Consider the following 19,143-nt stretch of genomic DNA (forward strand, 5'->3'; position numbering starts at 1 on the left):
CTATTGAAACATTACATTTTTTTTAGTCAACGTTACTAGATAATTCAGTAAAATAGCCCGAGAGAATAGATACCTATCCTAAAATATACTGTAATATCAGAGACAATGGATAGATATTATATCCACATCAACCCTGCTTACCAACTTCCACAATAATTTTCCTTAAAGCTTTTGAAGCTGTACCAATTAAAATCAAAATCAGCAAAATCACAATACCATTTTACACCGATTGGCCACTAATTTCTCCTCAACACAAAAGGTTTCTCCAATTCAATAATAAATTAACTGGGAAGTATCTCTATCTATGGTGATTCCAGAGCTATTATCGAAGCTGCCAACAGTAGAGCTTCAATTTCACTTCCTAATTTGGCAAATGGTTGGATTGCATAGAACTTCTGAAACTGTCCTTTGTTGATATCTCATTTAAGCATATTTACAGGGAACTAAATTCGGTGGCAGATGGATTCTCAAAGAAAGGGTTGCTGGCTGCAGGTTCACTACACTACAGGTTATGTGTTGAAAATGGCATGGCCGAAGAGGGGGAAATCAAACTATGAGCTTCTATTTCTGGTTGCATCTTTTACATCTTTATTTAAGTTTCTTGATCTGAAGATTGATGATCCATTCGGGTTTTGTTATTGTGTTAAATGTCTTAGACTCTTATATTTTTGTTTCAGACTCAGATGAAAGATGCATGGGCTATAGTATATTTGTAATATCAGAATGTTTGTATGTCATATGCTGGATGGATATCAGGTTCTTTTCTAACATGGCTGATTATATGTACTGAGTTCTTTCTATTAATAGAAACAAACGTTTTTTCCTTCCGAAAAGAAAAACCGGAACTATAAATCATAATTATACTTCAAGGGGCATTACTGAACAGAGATTTTCAAACAAATCATCGGATCCATAGCCTACACAGAAAAATGCATTCATCACTTTTCACTTCTACTAGAGTAAATCGATTCTTCGTCTGCAGATAAAATGCCTCAGGATTCAAAAATTTTGACTCATTTGGTTCATCGGAAAAGTTCTTATTGGACAGCAGCTGGAAGTCCCTTGCAATTTGCATGCTTTCGATGCCCCAATTCATAGCCTCTTAAGCCTTGTGATATATGACTTTCTTCGACAAGTTGGAAACATACAAATTTCAATCATTTTATGGGGCATAAAATTTTCAACGTTACAAGATGCAGTTATTAAGGCTGTGATGTATGGTTATCATTAACTTCAAATCTGCTTTTCTCTGAAAACCAAACTCCTTCCTTTTCCCCTACAGCTACAAATTCAACAGAAGCCCGATTATGGTCAGTTTCTGGCTGGTATCCCTCCAAAACCAACGTGTCGTCTTCTTGGGATGCAGCTATCAATGCCCTAGATTCTTGCTTCTGTCGTGTGTCCATGTCAGTTCTCATAGCACCAGAATCTTCCTCTCCTGAGAAGGCTGCTGAACCTTCAGTTGCCGGGGTGTGCTGTTCCTCAGATACCTGTTGTGTAGCTTCTCTCTGTAAAAGGCAGTAATATTATTCCAGCGAGTTAGATGATGAATAAAAGTCCAAGTTTAACGTAACATGTACAAAGAAGCGAAAAATATGGACAAAAAAGGAATAATCAAATTGACACAAACATGTGTAAGACAGTACACAAAAATCTCAACAATGAATCGGAAATTGAAGCATCTTTACATAATTCGAGTCTTCAATCTGCTACTTATTCATTATATGCTTATTTTTGTACGAGTTATCTTGTTATAATGGTTATATACTTCGTTATTAAGAGTTACGTCGTAATGTTATATTGAACAGGATCTTGGCATGGGACATCCACCATATTGAATGATGAATCGTGTTTATGCCTCTCTTACCACATTCAACCCACACAGTAGCTAACTCCTCGGTTCCCATTCTGCCCTATGTACTATTTGCTTTGATAAGAAATGTAAGTTTATACATAATTATCTCCATTTAATATTTTCTCATGACCCATCCTGTCCTCCATCCCATCTGCCCAGCAGGATTATTGTCATTTTTCCTCCAACTCAGGAAGTGCATATTCCTTGCAACTAGGAGTCGTCAGTTTCTCTTTTCCTCAGTGTCGCGAACATCGCGATCGGGATTATATCAGCGAGGATCCGTAATCGGAAAAAAATCCGGAAAATCGAAAAAAAATCAGTAAAAATCAGCAAAAAATCGGCAAATACAAAACTATTCAATTTTTTTAATATCTAAAACATCCTCAACATAAAATAAATGCATTGACACATAAATATGAACAAAGAACTAATATATTAATATAAGATGTGTAATATAATTTCTAGTGCTACATCACACATAACAATGAATCATGTCCTAAATACTAAGTCCTGAGTCCCAACTCAGCCTTAAAATATCACATAAATATGAACAAAGAACTAATATATTAATATAAGATGTGTAATATAATTTCTAGTGCTACATCACACATAACAATGAATCATGTCCTAAATACTAAGTCCTGAGTCCCAACTCAGCCTTAAAATATAATGATGTATCTCATATCATGAGTCATAATGTCATATACAATGAAATGAACCAAATAACTAAAACCATTGATTTTCTCTGCCCCTCTTGTGAGAAAATGCAATATTTTTCCCTCTAGATGTAGATGGCAATGGAGTTGGCAGTTCTCTAGAACTTGAAGAACTAGAAGCTATAGGAGGTAGGCCACGTCCTCTACTGGTGACAGGGGTAGGTGGTGTCACCACCTCCTCCTCCTCTACCCCCTCCACTACGTCCTGCTCTAACCAATCAAGGGCTGACTCCATGATAGGCCTCTCGGCCTCAACCCTCCATGCAACAATGGTGTCAATCCCATCCAATGAGATGGCCTCCACATTAGGTGTCCTCTCAAGTTGCATCACCCACAATCGAAGGTTGTAGTAGACGTAGACCATGTTATTAAGTCGCTAGGACTCCAACCTGTACAAGGGTCATAAATTAATAAATTATAAATAATTAAATAAATTTTATTTAATGAATTCAAAAAATTAATTGGAAATTTGGAATATTTAGAATATTTTAACTTGTTGTGCTTCTTGGTGTGTATTTTTTTTAATACACTCCAGTTGCGTTCGCATCTCGAGGAACTACATGTTTGGCTGAGCACTCGAATGGCAAGCTTTCGAAGATTGGGTACTCTACGACCATAGCTTCTCCACTATGCATCTACAACAAATAAGATAAACATAAGAAAAAAATGAAACTTGAAAGTTGAAGCAAAGTATGAACTTGAAAAGACAATGAAATTTGAATCAAATAAAAGTTTATTTGGCATTTTAGCCTCCCTATCCACAACAGCCATGTCAAAGCTAAATGTGCTACCTACCATCTTGTATATCTCCATTTCTTTGGAAATTTCTGCACGTTCTACTGGAGATGGCACCATCCTCTGAACACAAGTGAAGAATCCATCCATGACCTCAGAAGTAAAAAAAGCGGGGTTCAGGTATATCCCTGCAACATGAATGGGACGATGGAGTGTATTGTTTCGTCGCTCATCAATCACTTCCCATAGGAGTTGTTTCTCAAACCCCTCATCCCCCTTATCATCATAGTAGGTCCGAATGGATTCTTTGGCCCTATCCATAGCCTCATACAAGTAGCCCATTGTGGGCTCCTCTCCATCAACTAATCGAAGAACCTTTAACCAAGGTTCAGTAATGCTACACACCACCAACACTGCCGCCCAGAATTTTTCCTAGTATAAAACTAACCTGCATATGGTCTCTCCCTCTGGTTTGCGGCTAAATGCCAAAGCACACCACTCCTCTAAAAGAAACATTCTCTTCACATCCCACATAGAATTCAAGAGGGAATGAAGAGATATGAAACTCGTGGCAAACCGTGTAATGGCAGGGTCCACCAACTCCCTGTTGTTGGTGAATGTTCTCATCAAATGAAGCACATATACATGATTATATATAATTTTTGTAATGTTTTTTTATGACTCAACAATATCCTTGACAAGAGGAATTTTTCCTATGTCCTCCAACATCAAATCAATGCAATGTGCAACACAAGGTGTCCAAAATGAAGTAGGATGTCTCTCTATAAGCATCTTGTCAGCAGCAAAATAATTTGCAACATTGTTCATTATGACTTGGACAACACGTTGTGGACCCACCTCCTGAATGAACACATCCAACAAATCACATAATAACCGTGCATCTTTGATATGTGCAGATGCATCAACAGATTTCATAAATATTGTCCCCTTGAGACAATTAACCAAGAAGTTAATAAGGCTTCTACCCTTATGATCGGTCCAACCATCTAACATCACAATGCATCATGTGTGTGTCCATGATGCCCTAAACTCCTCCAGTGTTTCAGTGTAGTCAACCTTTTCATTTTGAAGAATGTTGTTAATTTTAGATAACAATGGTATGTTTTATACTCAAGACAATTTACTTCAATGTTCCTTTAGCAACGCAATGACAAATTATAGTTATATCCCGTAGCAATCACATTAACTTATAAACATTGACAGTAAATGAAGATAGAACATAAAATTATATGCAAAAGACAAGCCAAAACAAGAGGACACAAGATGTGGCGGATGCAAGGGACAAACCCCAATGTGGGGAAACCCTTTGATCAAATCTTCTTATTATTCTTTGATAGTTCAGCAGAGAAAGTACAAATATCATAAGTACAAGCCCAAAACAGATCTGCCAAATCAGCAGTCAATGCAGCCCTAACCAAAAAGTCAACAGTGGTCAACGCTGCCCCAAATGTCCTCTAATCAACTCGGTCAACAGCAGTCCAATTCGACCTTCCAAGAGAGTCAAAATCATCCCAAAACTATTCGATCAAACCCAATCAAAGGAGAGAGAAACACAGCTATAATTTTCTGCAGTCAAATCTAAAGTCAACCTGAAGTCAACACACTAGTCAACTTGTCCCAAACTCCTCGATTTATGTTCCAATAAATGTGACCTAGAAAAATCAAAATTTTGGCCCAAAAACCGAGGTCAACGCTAGTCAAATCCCCTTGGTCAACACTGGTCAACGCCCTGAAACTTCGACCTGTTTTGCCCCAGAAAAACTCAGCCTCCTTCCACACGTGCGTAGAAGAGAGAGAATTATCTGCCACACGTGTGAAGAAGAGAGAGAGAGAGACATCCAAGCTGTACGAACCAATCAAGAGAGAGAAGATGATGTGATGAGATAATGTCCAAATGAGGAAAAGGTCACCTCTATTTATACAATTCATCGAGGGTAAGGAGACCCATCTATTAGGCTTCATAACCCTACATTTGACTGAAGCCGACCTTGACAATTTTGTCCATAAGAAGTATAAATTCATAATTCCATTTCTTCTTGTCAGAATGAGATGATCTTTATATCAAAATTGCACCTCTCCGAAAGAGGAATCCAATGCAATAATCATCTCCATCATATGCGCTATCCTAAGACAGAAGTTGGCCATGGTTGCCAATTTTAACACTCCCTCTCAACTAGTGAGAATTCCACGGGCCAATCCATCATCATGCCAACATGTCATCCTGAACCATCCCTCCCATCACTGCTCTGTTGAACCATGAAGTAATAATGAAGTGATCGAGAGTGTATCATACCACTCTCCACTGACTAAAGTCAACCCTTGATCCCAGATCAAGTTGTTGAACACCATGCATCCTAGTCATAGGGAGTACTGCAGTAGACGATGCATCCATTGGTATTGCTATGGTCCCTAACCAACTTTTTCCAACTCATTGGCCAGATGAAAGGTACTTCCCATGAGTCTCGGACTCTGTGTATAGGAGAAGGTGAACCACTCATCCTATGCATATGTCAATCGTTAGGGGAAAGTGAACCACTCACCCTACATACATGTGTCCTGGTAGGGAAAGGTGAACCACTCACCCTACACACATGTCAACCATAATGGGGCATCACAAGGGAAGATGAACCACTCACCCTGTATCCAGCGCACAACTAGGGGAAGGTGAACCACTCACCCTATGGTTGCTCATAGCTAGCTCCAAGAAGTACCCCACGCCCCCAGGAGCTCCCAGAGCTCTGTGTTCAATTCATAAGGGACTCTCATAAGAGGGTCGTTCCACAACTCTAAGTCTCTCTCAGAAGGTTAAGAATTTGACCTTCCCAAGAGGCTTCGTGAGAATGTCTACAACTTGCTCATCTGTCCAGATGTGTTGGAGCTTAATTGCTCCCCATTATACCATATCACGGATAAAGTGGTACCTTATATCAATGTGCCTGGAGCAGTCGTGGAACACAGGATTCTCTGATAGACGAATCCCGCTCTGGTTATCGCGAAAGATCACGATGGTATCTAGCACATGCTCAAATAGCCCACTGAAGAGCTTCCTCAACCAACTTGCTTCACAACATGCCATATTGCTTCCTGCTCATCCAAGATATAGAAGCAAACCCCAAAGAGAAGCAGCATCAAGACATGCTCTTACGATCCACCACACTGCTAGCCCAATCAACATTTGTATATCCATGTAGCCTCAAATCCCTAGCAGTGTATCTTAATCCATAGTGGATTGTGCCCCGAAGATATCTCAAAAGATTCTTGGCAGCAATCCAATGAATGTGATGAAGTTCGACCATATATTGACTCAATGTGTTCATAGCGAAGCATATGTCAGGACGGGAGTTGACCAAGAACATTAGTGCCCCCACAAGTTGACGATACTCTGCAGGATTCGCCAATCCGGGTCCAGCAGCACTTCCACATAGCTTCTTAAAGTTGAGTTCCATCGGAGTAGTCACAGACTTGCAATCCACCATCCCACATCTCTCAAGTAGCTTCACAATATATTTTCCCTGAGAAAGGAAAAACTCATCTGGTTTTTGTCAGACCTCCAACGCTAGGAAATAACGCATCAGTCCTAGGTCCTTCATCTCGAACCCGGAATCCAACTCCCTCTTGCATTGATGAATGAGAGGGTCATCACCTATCACAAAGAGATCATCCACAGAAAGGACCAGAATGAGAGGTTTGTCCTTTTCAACTTTGAAGTATAGGTTCGGGTCAGTATCACTTCTTGTAAATTCCAACTTCATAAGATAGCTATATACCAAGCCCTAGGGGCTTGCTTCAACCCATAGAGGGCTTTCTTCAACCTGCATACATGTGTCTCACGAACTTGAACCCCGAACCCCTCAGGTTGTTCCACATATAATTCCTCCTTAAGCGAACCATGCAAGAAGGCAGTTTTGACATCCATCTGATGAAGGTTCCATCCTTGAATTTCTCGGCACTCCCATCAGCTCCATGTTTGATCTTGTAGAGTCATTTTGAAGTGACCACAGACTTATCCTTGGGTCTAGGAACCACATCCCAAACATCATTCTTCATGATCGATTCATACTCTTCGTTCATCGCATCCTTCCAAACATGTTGCTTCACGGCTTCTTCGAATGTACAAGGCTCAAATTGTACAATGGTACTCATGGCATCTAAGTACCCTTGGTACCTATTCGGCTTCTTGCTTTCATGAAATGTCCCCCTCGGTGCAATGTGTTTCTTGGCATCTTCAAGAGCATCTTTAAGCCACAAAGGCCTATTTCTTATAGTAGAGGGCTCACTAGGAGGTGGATCAATGGGATCCATTAGACCTTCAACATCGGGCATCGGTTCATTAGACAAAGATTCATCCTGCTTTTCTGCATCAACATCATCATTGGCCTTCCGAGGAATAGGAAGATCTTGAATCTTTCTAAGTGCGAAATCTTCATCGAAAATGACATCATGACTTAATTCCACTTCCCTTTAACCAGGCACAAATTCTATATGCCTTTGAAGTTTCACTGTGGCCCACGAATGTTCATTTCTTCGCAGATGCATCTAGTTTGTTTCTTTTCTCTTTTGGCACAAGAAAGTATACGGAACAACCAAAAATTCTAAAATGAGAAACATCAAGTTTCTTACCTGATGTGGGCATTGGTTTTGGACATACACAGCGGTGTTGGCAGCTTCTCCCCATAAGAATTTCGGAAGACCTTGATCATGAAGCATACCCAGGAGGCTTCAATGATAGTATGATTCTTCCTTTTGGCAACACCATTTTGTTCAGGAGTATATGCAATGGTAGTCTCCCTCTTAATGCCAGCTTCTCTACAATAGTCTTTGAATTCATTAGACTCATATTTGGTCCCATTATCGGTCCTCAAAATTTTGATCTTCTTCCCTGTTTGATTCTCGACCAAGGCTTTGAAGAAGAGGAACCATTTGAATACTTCATTCTTCTTTAAGAAATAGATCCATGTCTTGCAAGAGAAGTCATCCACAAAAATAGCATAATATAAATATCCACCCAAAGATGTCACGGGCAACATACCTGATAGATCAGAATGGACCAATTGAAGAATATCAGTGGTTTGAGTTTCACTTGAGGGGAATGGTCCCCTTGTATGTTTTCCAGCTTCACATCCCTAAAAAACACCTTCATGATTTAAGTTGAATTTGGGCATCCCTATGACCATCTTCCTTACATCGGGTAAGGCTTTGAAATGAAGGTGAGCAAATCTTTGGTGCCATAATTCGAATTGAGGAGGGGTGTCACAAATCATAGGTTCCAATGGACTTCCTCCAACTTGATAGAGACCTTCAACCCTAAATCCTAGAGTGAATGCATCTCTTGGATTCCAATGCCAAAGATGAACCTTCCCATCAATGAATGACACCTTAAAACCTTTGGCTTCCATCGCAGAGATAGAAACCAAGTTCTTTTTCAAGAAAGGTACATATAGCACTTCTTGTAGGTGAAAGGTTTGACCTAATATTTAAGTGAAGAGTAACGGTCCCAGTTCCTTTCACGGGATAAGTGGCATTATCCCCAAGTATAATCTCCATATATGTATTATTTTCAACCAAGTTTGAGAGAACTTTATACCCAGTGAAGTGTCTTGAGGCACCACTATCAATCAACCAATGGTCCAATGTATCCGGAGGAGAGGCGGTGGAGGGAAGAAATAAGATAAAATTATTTTTGCTTTACAACATTAGCTTCATCATACCTAGAGTTTCTCGACTTCTTGGGAGGACGACCACCTCCATTTCGAGCAGCAAGAGCATTCCTCTTTCCTTTGTTATTGAACTTTTTGTTCCTTCGATTGCCATTGCCCTTGAATTTATTGTTGTTATTGTTGTCATCATCTCTTGGAGTATCCTTCTTGTGAGGACACTCTCTAGCGAAGTGGCCAAACTTGTTACAATTGAAGCACCTTCCTTTTCTTCCTTCTTTGAATCTCGGCTTGAACCCTTGTCCTTGATTCCTTGGACCAACATTGTTCCTTCTTTTAGAATGAGCGGAGAAGGCAGTAGGATTGTTTCCATTTGAGGGCTTGTCTCTTTCCATCATCCTTATTTCTTCTTGAGTGCATCTGGCCAATAGTTCCTCAAATCTCGAAATCTTGTCATTGTTGAGGATGGTAGTGTTGAACACATCCCATTCTCTTGTAAGGCCTCCAAGTGCAATAAGAGTGAGCTCCCTGTCACCAATGACTTCTCCAATAGATAGGAGATCATTCTTGATCTCGGTGATCCTCATGAAGTAGGATTGGATGGATTCTCCTCTATCCATCTTGATGTCTTTCAACTTGTTCTTGAGAAAGAGAATTTGATTTGCATTGTTCACTTTGAACATCCCAACCAGCCTTTCATACATCTCCTTAGATGTTTCCAAATCAGAAATATATGCAACCAAAGGCTTATGAATGGAATCAACAATAATCTTCTTAGATTTCTTGTACTTGGTTTGAGCAGCAGTGGATGCATTTGAAGGAGGCTTTGTTATTCTTCCTTTGACATAGTCCATGGCATCATTCTCTTCCAAAGTCAAATCCAAAGTTATCTTCCATGCACGATAGTCGAACTTGTCCTTAAGCTTGTCAGATTTGAAGAAAGATGCAGTCGTCATTAGTTCCAAGTCCTTGTCCAATAGCGTCCTTTAGTGATTGCTTAGCTTCACTCTTGCTTGGGCTTTGTCTTCACCTCGCCTCTGATACCATGTTAATTTTAGATAACAATGGTATTTTCTATGCTCAAGACAATTTACTTCAATGTTCCTTTAGCAGCCCAATGACAAATTCCAGTTATATCTAGTAGCAATCACATTAACTTGTAAACATTGATAGTAAATGTAGATAGAACATAAAATCATATGCAGAAGACAAGCCAAGACAAGAGGACACAAGATGTGGTGAATGCCAGGGACAAACCCCAATGTGGGGAAACCCTTTGATCAAATCTTCTTATTATTCTTCAATAGTTCAGCAGAGAGAGAGAGTACAAATATCATAAATACAAGCCCAAAACAGATCTGCCAAATCAGCAGTCAATGCAGCCCTAACCAGAAAGTCAATGGTGCTCAAACTTGCTCCAAATGTCCTCCAATCAGCTGGGTCAACAACAGTCCAATTTGACCTTCCAAGAGAGTCAAAATCAGCCCAAAATAATTCAATCAAACCCAGTCAAAGGAGAGAGAAACACTGATGTAATTTTATGCAATCAAATCTGAAGTTAACATGAAGTCAACACTGGTCAACCTGTCCCAAACTCCTCGATTTTTGTGCCAATAAATGCCGCCTAGAAAAATCGGAATTCCTGCCCAAAAACCAAAGTCAACGCTGGTCAAACCCCCTTGGTAAACATTGGTCAATGCCCTAAAAATTCGACCTATTTTTCCCCAGAAAAACTCGACCTACTGCCACACGTGCGAAGAAGAGAGAGAGTTGCTTGCCACATGTGCGAAGAAGAGAGAGAGACCTCCAAGTTGTACGAGCCAATCAAGAGAGAGAAGATGATGTGATGAGATGATGTCCAAATCCTAACTCTCTACTCCCTAGTACTTGACTCTTCAGAGTTGACTTGGACAATTTGGTTTGCTCTATTTCTTCCAATGATCTGAGGGGTCCTTCGGATGAACTCAGGATTTGTATTTGTGCAAGGCCCTACTTCATGTCCAGGAACTTGTGCAAGGTGATACTTCAATCCATATATGATGCCCACATAACTTGCAAGTCAAATTTGATCTGTCAAACCCTCCATCAGGTTCACCAAATTCCCACAGAGAGTCCAATTTCCTTGGCATGTTGTAACTTTGTTGAACTCTTGAGTTTTAATGTAAGATGAAGTTTGAAGTTTGAACCTAGGGCACAAAAAGAATTGCAGGTTGAAAAAATAAAAATAAAATTTACATACAACATATTGAATTTTTTATTAAAAAAATCATCAACTCAATGCAACAACAATGGCAAAAAATACACATTCAAACCCAAGAAAAAATAATGGAAAAAACCTAGGGCACAAGAAGAAATTAAACAAATAAATCTAGCAATCAAGTTTTTGCATTTTTAACCAAAATAAACCCTCTCCACTATATGTAACAAAAAAAACACACACACACACACAATCAAATTCAAACAAAAATCATGGAAAATAAATGGGTGATAGAAACCCAAGGAAAAACAAAAAAAGGCCAAATTTGATGCCCATACCTGAAAACCACGCTTTGCTGAAGAAACTTGGTCCAAACTTGAATTTTTTTTGCTTGGGATGCTAAATTCCTTCACTTTTCTCCTCTCTTGCCCTTGTAGATGAGTTCTCCTCCTCCTTAGCTCTCACTCTTGCCCTCTGTCTAAAAAAACTGAGGAAAAACAAAAAAAACAAAAAAATCGCTTTTCTAAGTTACTGTTCTGCGCCCCCATGATTTTTATGGGTCGGATCACGTTTTTCTGTAAAAATTGCTATTTTTTGGCAATTTTTTGGAAATAAAAAAATCGGTGATTAAATCGTTACCGTGAAAAAATCGCGATTTAATCGCGATGTTTTTGCATCGCTGCTTTTCCCTACACACTTTGACCAAGGTATTTTGGCACAACTTGCTTTGCATAAACTCCCCCATGCCATCTAACATTGACTACCACTCTTGGATTTTACATGTTACATCCCTCTGACACTTGCCAGCTCGGCAGCTTATTGTTCCCTCCACCCTCCTATTGTTATCATTTCCCTAGGACAAAGTAAAAATACAATCCGGAAAAATACAACCCTCCAATAACTTGATCTGCGCCCTACCACTAATGTGCACTAGAAAAACACCAACACCCCAGCAACTCGGCCTCCTCTAGACAAACTCGATCTCCTTCAAGCAACTCAACCCTCCAAGATTCGCTCAAGCCCACTCGCACTTCTCCTCTGCAACTAGTCACTAAGCCACTCGCAATGCAGAGAAAATCATTTTCTTTCATGATGATTCACTCACACACTTGTGCTCTTCGTTGTGACTTCACTTCCATCACTAGCCTCCATTTATAATCTTCAATGAATCCAAATATCTTTCCCCAATCTCCCCTCTAAAAACATCTTGAATTTTCATTCGAGAAACATCTTGAAGATCAATGGTTGATATTATTTCTAAGTCGCTTAAATAATTAAATTATTTATCCTTAGAAAATAACTCAATAATCCACAATAATTGATTGACTTTTAATTATTATACTTTTCCTAAGTTAAAATCAGGAATCAAGACATAAATCATTAGAAGAGGCAAATAATGTCTTCCACATGCTAAGACACCAAACAATTGTAGAAAACCTTCTGATGTTACTCACATCAACACTCCCTCCTAGCAAGAAAGGGATTTCTCCACCACCCGCAGCTTATCCCTGTACTTTACAAAGTTTCCCTTCACTAGAGGCTTCTTGAGAACATCTGCCACTTGCTCCTTTGTAGAAATATACTGCAATTTCACAGCACCCCTCTAGACCTTGTCTCTGATGAAATGATATTTGATCACTATATACTTGGTCTAATCATGAAACACGGGATTCTCAGAGAGCTTAATGCAACTCTGATTATCACAATGTATCATCATTGACCACATTTGCAGATCAAATAGTCTCGCATGCATCTTGCAAAGCCACGCTTCCTCACAACTCGCCAAACTTGTTGCCATGTACTCTGTCTTTGCTGAACTGAGGGCCACAGATTGTTGCTTTCTGTTGAACCATGAGATCATGGTTGATCCCACACTGAAACATCTAGATGTGGACATTCTATCCACCACACTCCTTGCCCAATCAAAATCCATGTACCCCTACAACTCCACTCCTCTAGCTCTAACATATCTTAGTCCAAAGTCTATTGTCCCACACAAGTATCTTAGCACATGCTTTGCTACCACCCAATGAACCTGTCTCAACTCCACCATGAACTGGTTGAGTGTGTTCACAACAAAGCATATATCCGACCTAGTGTTGACTAGATACATCAAGGAGCCTACCAATTGCCTATACAGTGTGGGATCCACTAGTTCACCTTCAGAAGCACTGTCTCAACTCCACCATGAACTGGCTAAGTGTGTTCACAGCAAAACATATATCTAACCTAGTGTTGACTAGATACATCAAGGAACCTATCAGTTGCCTATACAGTGTGGGATCCACTAGTTCACCTTCAGAAGCACTCAGCTTCTTTAGGTTAGTGATCATAGGTGTAGACATAGGCCTGCAATCCTCCATCCTGAATCTCCTCAAAATCTCCATTGCATACTTGCCCTACCCAAGGAAAATCTCTCCTGGCTGTTGCCACACCTCCAATCCCAAAAGGCAATACATCAAACAGATGTCCTTCATGTTGAATTTCGAAGCAGGATCCTCTTTGCACATCTCTATGAGCTTCTCTGATCCTATCAAGAAGATATCATCCACATACAATACCAAAATGAGCAGTTCACCCTCAACGAATACATAGTACTAGTTAGAATCTACCTCACTCTTGGTAAAACCCAAACAAAGAAGATATTTGTTGCTCCTAGCATACCATGCTCGCGGAGCATGCTTCAACTCGTAAAGGGCCTTCTTCAACCTGCATACATGGATATCTCTCGCATGCACCTCAAAACCATGAGTCTTCTTTATAATATATATACACCTCCTCCTCAATCACTCTGTTGAGGAAAGCAGTTTGCACATCTATTTGATGTATCCTCCTCCCATATTTGAAGCAATGGACATAACTGCTCTAATAGATGCATATCTAGCAATAGGTGTAAATGTCTCCTCATAATCCACCACTCCCTCCTTTTAGGAAAACCCTCTCACCACGAACCTCACCTTATACTTCTTGATACTACAATCTATTGCATGTTTGATCTTGTAGATCCATCAAGAAGTGACCACAGACTTCCCCTCGGGTCTGAGCACTATATCCCAAACATCATTGCTCATGATGGAGCTATGCTCTTGTTGAAGAAATAATTTGTTATTTACATCAAAAGGTGTCTTGATGGAGATAAAAATTACATAGGCTTGGAAAGGACTTTAATCCCTTTCCAACAAGTATTTACTTGCCTCCTAATTCCTTCTTGTTCAAGAGAAATTCAATTTACAAGTTGAAAATTGACTACTTTTTATATTTATCAAGCCCCCCCCCCCCCCCCTTCTATAGACACAACTATTTAGTGTGGGCTTGTTAATTTTTTATAACAATGCTATGTTCTATGCTTGCAACAATTACTTCAATGTCCTTTTATTAGCCCAATGATAATTTCCACTTATTTTCCAATAGCAATCACATTGACAGTAACTGTAGATAGAACGTAAACAATAAATTGCAGAAGACAAGCCAAGACAAGAGAACATAGGAATTTGGCGTAAGATGGGGAAAACCCTTGATCAATCCTTCTTATTATAAATATCAAAGTTCAACAGAGAGAGAGTACAATAATACAAAGTCAAAGTCAAAATTGACTTGGCAAATCATTGTCCAATACAACCTTGTCAAATCTACAATTCTGCCACCAGTCAATAGCAATCAAACAGCAGTAGTTTGTGCCCTAACCAATCAACGATCAAGGGTCAAAACAGTCCCTTCACAACACATTCAAAGGTCTTCCAACTCGGCCTCCTTAGTTTGTCAAACAACAATTAAAACAATCTAATTTTGAGCAGTCATACTTGGTCAACGCATAAAAGAAGCCTGCAGTCAAAGTCTACAATTGCTCTGCGGTCAAAGTCAACATAATGCCTCGATTTATGTGCTTGAAAACTCAGCTTGCCCAAATAGAAATTCTCCCAGAAAATTGAAATCAAAAGCTGCCCAAAAAGTCAAAGTCAACACCAGTCAATGCTTGGTCAAATTGCAAAAAAAATCCTAATTTCGGCCTCCTCAAATCCGTCTTCCTTTTAGCCACATGTTTGAAGAGAACAACTGCCCAATAAGGTGTACGAACCAATCAGATCAGGGGAGAGAAGAATGTGTTGGATTAACGAGATGCCAAATGAGGTTGGAGGTCTCTCTTATTTATACAAATCGTTGAGGGTGAAGAGACATGTCTCTTGGGCTTCATGAGCCTACATGATGATGTGGCCGACCTTGACAATTTACACGTGTGGGTATAAATTCAAAACAAATTTCTACTTGTCCAAATTTGATGATCTTTAGGTCGATTTTGGTCCTCTCAAAAAGAGGAATTCAATGCAATTATCATCTCCAACAAATGAGTTGTCCAAAGTGGAATTTGGCCCTAGTTTCCAATTTTAACACTCCTTCTCAATTAGCGTGAATTCCACCTGCCAATCCATCCATCATCATCAATCATCATGCCATCCTATCGTCATGTACCATCTTTGTATCTCGTCTCTATTCTATTGAACACTGATATAGATAATGAAGAAGAATCGATCGAGAGTGAGTCACAAGATCTTACCATTCGCCACTAACAAAAGTCAGTGCAGGGTTAGAACCCCAATCAAACTTGATCCCAAATCAAGTTGTTGAACACCATGCATCCTAGACATAGGGAGTATGGTAGTACACGATGCATCCATCTGTGGTGCTATGGTTCCTATACTCTTTTCCCAACTATTTGGCCAGATGAGAGGTACTTCTCATGAGTCTCGGACTACATGGGTAGGATGTATGTTAGGGCACCCGTAGGAGAAGGTGAACCACTCATCCTACTGATATGCCATAATAGAAGGTGAGCCACTCATCCTATGCATATATCATTCATAATAGGGGAAGGTGAACCACTCACCCTACACACGTGTCATCAATCGTAGGGGAAGGTGAACCACTCACCCTATACACATGTCAACCATTATGGGGTATCACAAGGAAGGTGAACCACTCACCCTATACACAACGCATGTATAGGGGAAGGTGAACCACACCCCCTATGGTCGCTCATAGCTCCAAGAAGTACCCCAAGCACCTAAGAGCTCCTAGAGCTCAATGTCCAACTCAAGCGAGATCCTCATGGGAGGGTCCTTCCACGATTCCAAGTCTCTCTCAAAAGGCTATGAATTTTACCTTCCCCAAGGGCTTTGTGAGGATGTCAGCAACTTTCTCATCGATCCTGATGTGTTAGAGCCTTATTGCTCCCGCTATATCATATCCCGAATAAAGTGGTACCTAAAATCAATGTGCTTAGAGCAGTCGTGGAACACAGGATTCTTTGAAAGGCAAATCCCACTTTGGTTGTTGCAATAGATTATTGTCGTATTCAACACGTGCTCAAATAGCTCACTGAAGATTTTCCTCAACAAATAGTTTCACAACATGCCATATTAGCTGCAATGTATTCAGCCTCGGTGGTGCTTAGAGCAACCAATTTCTACTTCCTGCTCATCCAAGAAATCAAAGAAGCCCCCAATGAGAAGCAACATCCTGACGTGCTCTTTTGATCCACCACACAACTAGCCCAATCAACATCAATATATCCATGTAGCCTCAAAATCCCGGCAGTGTATCTTAGCCCATAGTTGATTGTGCCACAAAGATATCTTAAGAGATTCTTAGCAACAATCGAATGTATGTGACGAGGCTCAACCATAAATTGACTTAATGTATTCACAACAAAGCATATGTCCGAACGAGAGTTTACCAAGAACATCAAGACCCCCACTAGTTGTCGATACTCGGAAGGGTTTGCCAATTCAGGCCCAATAGCACTTCCACATAGCTTCTTGAAGTTGAATTCCATCAAAGTAGACACAAACTTACAATCCACCATCCCACATCTCTCTAGTAGCTTCACAATGTATTTTCCTTGAGAAAGGAAAATCTCGCCTAGCTTTTGCCAGACCTCCAGGCCTAGGAAGTAATGCATCAGTGCTAGGTTCTTCATCTCGAATTCAGGAGTCAACTCCCTCTTGCATTGATAAATGACAGGATCTGCACTAATCAGAAAGAGGTCATCAACATAAAGGACCAAAATAAGAGGCATGTCTTTTTCAACCTCGAAGTATAGGTTTGGATCAACATAACTCCTTGTAAATCCTAGCGTCATAAGATAACAATCAACTCTCTCATACCAAGCCGTAGTGGCTTGCTTCAACCCATAGAGGGCTTTCTTCAACTTGCATACATGTGTCCTTCGATCTTGTACTTCAAACCCCTGAGGTTGTTCCAAGTAGACTTCCTCCTTAAGTGAGCCATGCAAGAAAGTCATCTTGACGTCCATTTGATGTAAGCTCCATCCTTAATTGGCAGCGAAAACAATAATAGATCAGATAGTGGTATATCGAGCAACCGGTGCAAATATTTCATCATAGTCCACTCCTTTTTGAGAGAGGCCACAAGCAACGAATCTAGCCTTATATTTTTTAGCACTCCCATCAGCTCCATGTTTGATTTTGTAAAGCCATTTAGAGGTGACCACGAACTTTTCCTTAGGTCTAGGCACCACGTCCCAAACATCATTCTTCATGATCAATTCATATTCCTCACTCATCGCATCCTTCCATACTTGGTGCTTTACAGCTTCTTTGAACGTGCATGGTTCAGCTTGAATGATAGTACTCATAGCAGCCAAGTACCCTTGATACCTTTTTGGTTTCTTACTTTCCCAAAATGTCCCTCTTGGAGCAGTATGTTTTTAAGCATCTTTGAGAGTATCTTTGAGCCATAGAGGTCTTTTCCTTGAGGTAGAGGGATCACCAGGAGGTGGATCAATAGGAGCCATAATACCATCAACATCGAGCATAGGTTCATATGTCGGAGGTTCATCCTGGTTTTCCGCAACATCATTGTTGTCCTTCCTTGGGATGGGGAGGTCTCTAGCTTTCCCAAGGGCAGTATCTTCATCAAAGGTGACATCATGGCTTACTTCCACATCTCTTTGACCATGCACATAGATTCCATATGCCTTTGAATTTTCACTATAGCCGACGAATATACCTTTCTTCCCATATGCTTCCAACTTGTTTCTTTTTGCTTTAGGCACATGAAAATACACAAGACAACCAAATATTCTAAAATGAGAAACATCAAGTTTCTTACCAGTGAAGACTTCCTTAGGTGTCTTAAAATCCAATGCTTGATGTGAGCTCCTATTTTGATCATACACAGCAATGTTGGCAGCGTCTCCCCATAAGAACTTGGTAGACCTTGATCACGGAGCATGGCACGGGTGGCTTCCATGATTGTTCGATTCTTCCTTTCAGAAACTCCATTTTCTCATTGAATGTATGGAACAATTGTCTCCCTCTTAATGCCAACGTCTCTGCAAAAGTCAATGAATTCATTTGATTCATATCCGGTTCAATTGCCAGTCTTCAATATCTTGATCGTCTTCCCTGTTTGATTTTCCACCAATGCTTTGAAAGAACGGAACCATTTGAACACTTCATCCTTCTTCTTTAAGAAATAGATCCATGTTTTGCGCGAGAAGTCATCCACAAGGTTGCATAATATATGTATCCTCCCAATAATGTTACGAGCAACATACCAGATAGGTCATAATGGAACGATTAGAGAATATCAGTGGTTTTTCTTTCACTAGAAGGGAATGGTCCCTTTGTATATTTCCCAGTTGCACAACCTTCACAGACTCCTTCATGGTTCATATGAAAGTCAGGCATCCCTGTGACCATCTTCCTCAACTCAAGTAAAGCTTTGTAATGTGTAAGTGGGCAAATCTTTGATGTCATAATTCACATTGAAGAGAAGTATCACTTGCCACAGCTCCCAAAGAACTTCCACCAACTTGATAAAGACCATCAATCCTAAATATAAGAGTAAATGCATCTTTAGGGTTCCTATGCCAAATATGTACCTTTCCATCAATGAATGCTACCTTGAAGCCCTTATCTTCCATTGCAAAAATAGACACGAAGT

General features: G+C 40.1%; 1 protein-coding gene across 1 annotated transcript in view; it reads right to left on the reverse strand.

Annotated features, from left to right (window-relative positions):
- Nucleotides 1-846: 846 nt before the first annotated feature.
- LOC149189828 (uncharacterized) overlaps nt 847-19,143 on the reverse strand; it is a 130,595-nt gene continuing 112,298 nt past the window's right edge. The window contains exon 5 of the mRNA XM_089411954.1: nt 847-1,508. Coding sequence (XP_089268080.1) covers nt 1,203-1,508 — 306 coding nt within the window. The 3' untranslated portion in view covers nt 847-1,202. The remainder of the gene's footprint in view (nt 1,509-19,143) is intronic.

Source organism: Pinus tabuliformis, chromosome 3_1 (assembly GCF_031772625.1).
Source record: "Pinus tabuliformis cultivar Carrire ecotype Pingquan chromosome 3_1, CPIR1, whole genome shotgun sequence".
NCBI lineage: Eukaryota > Viridiplantae > Streptophyta > Pinopsida > Pinales > Pinaceae > Pinus > Pinus tabuliformis.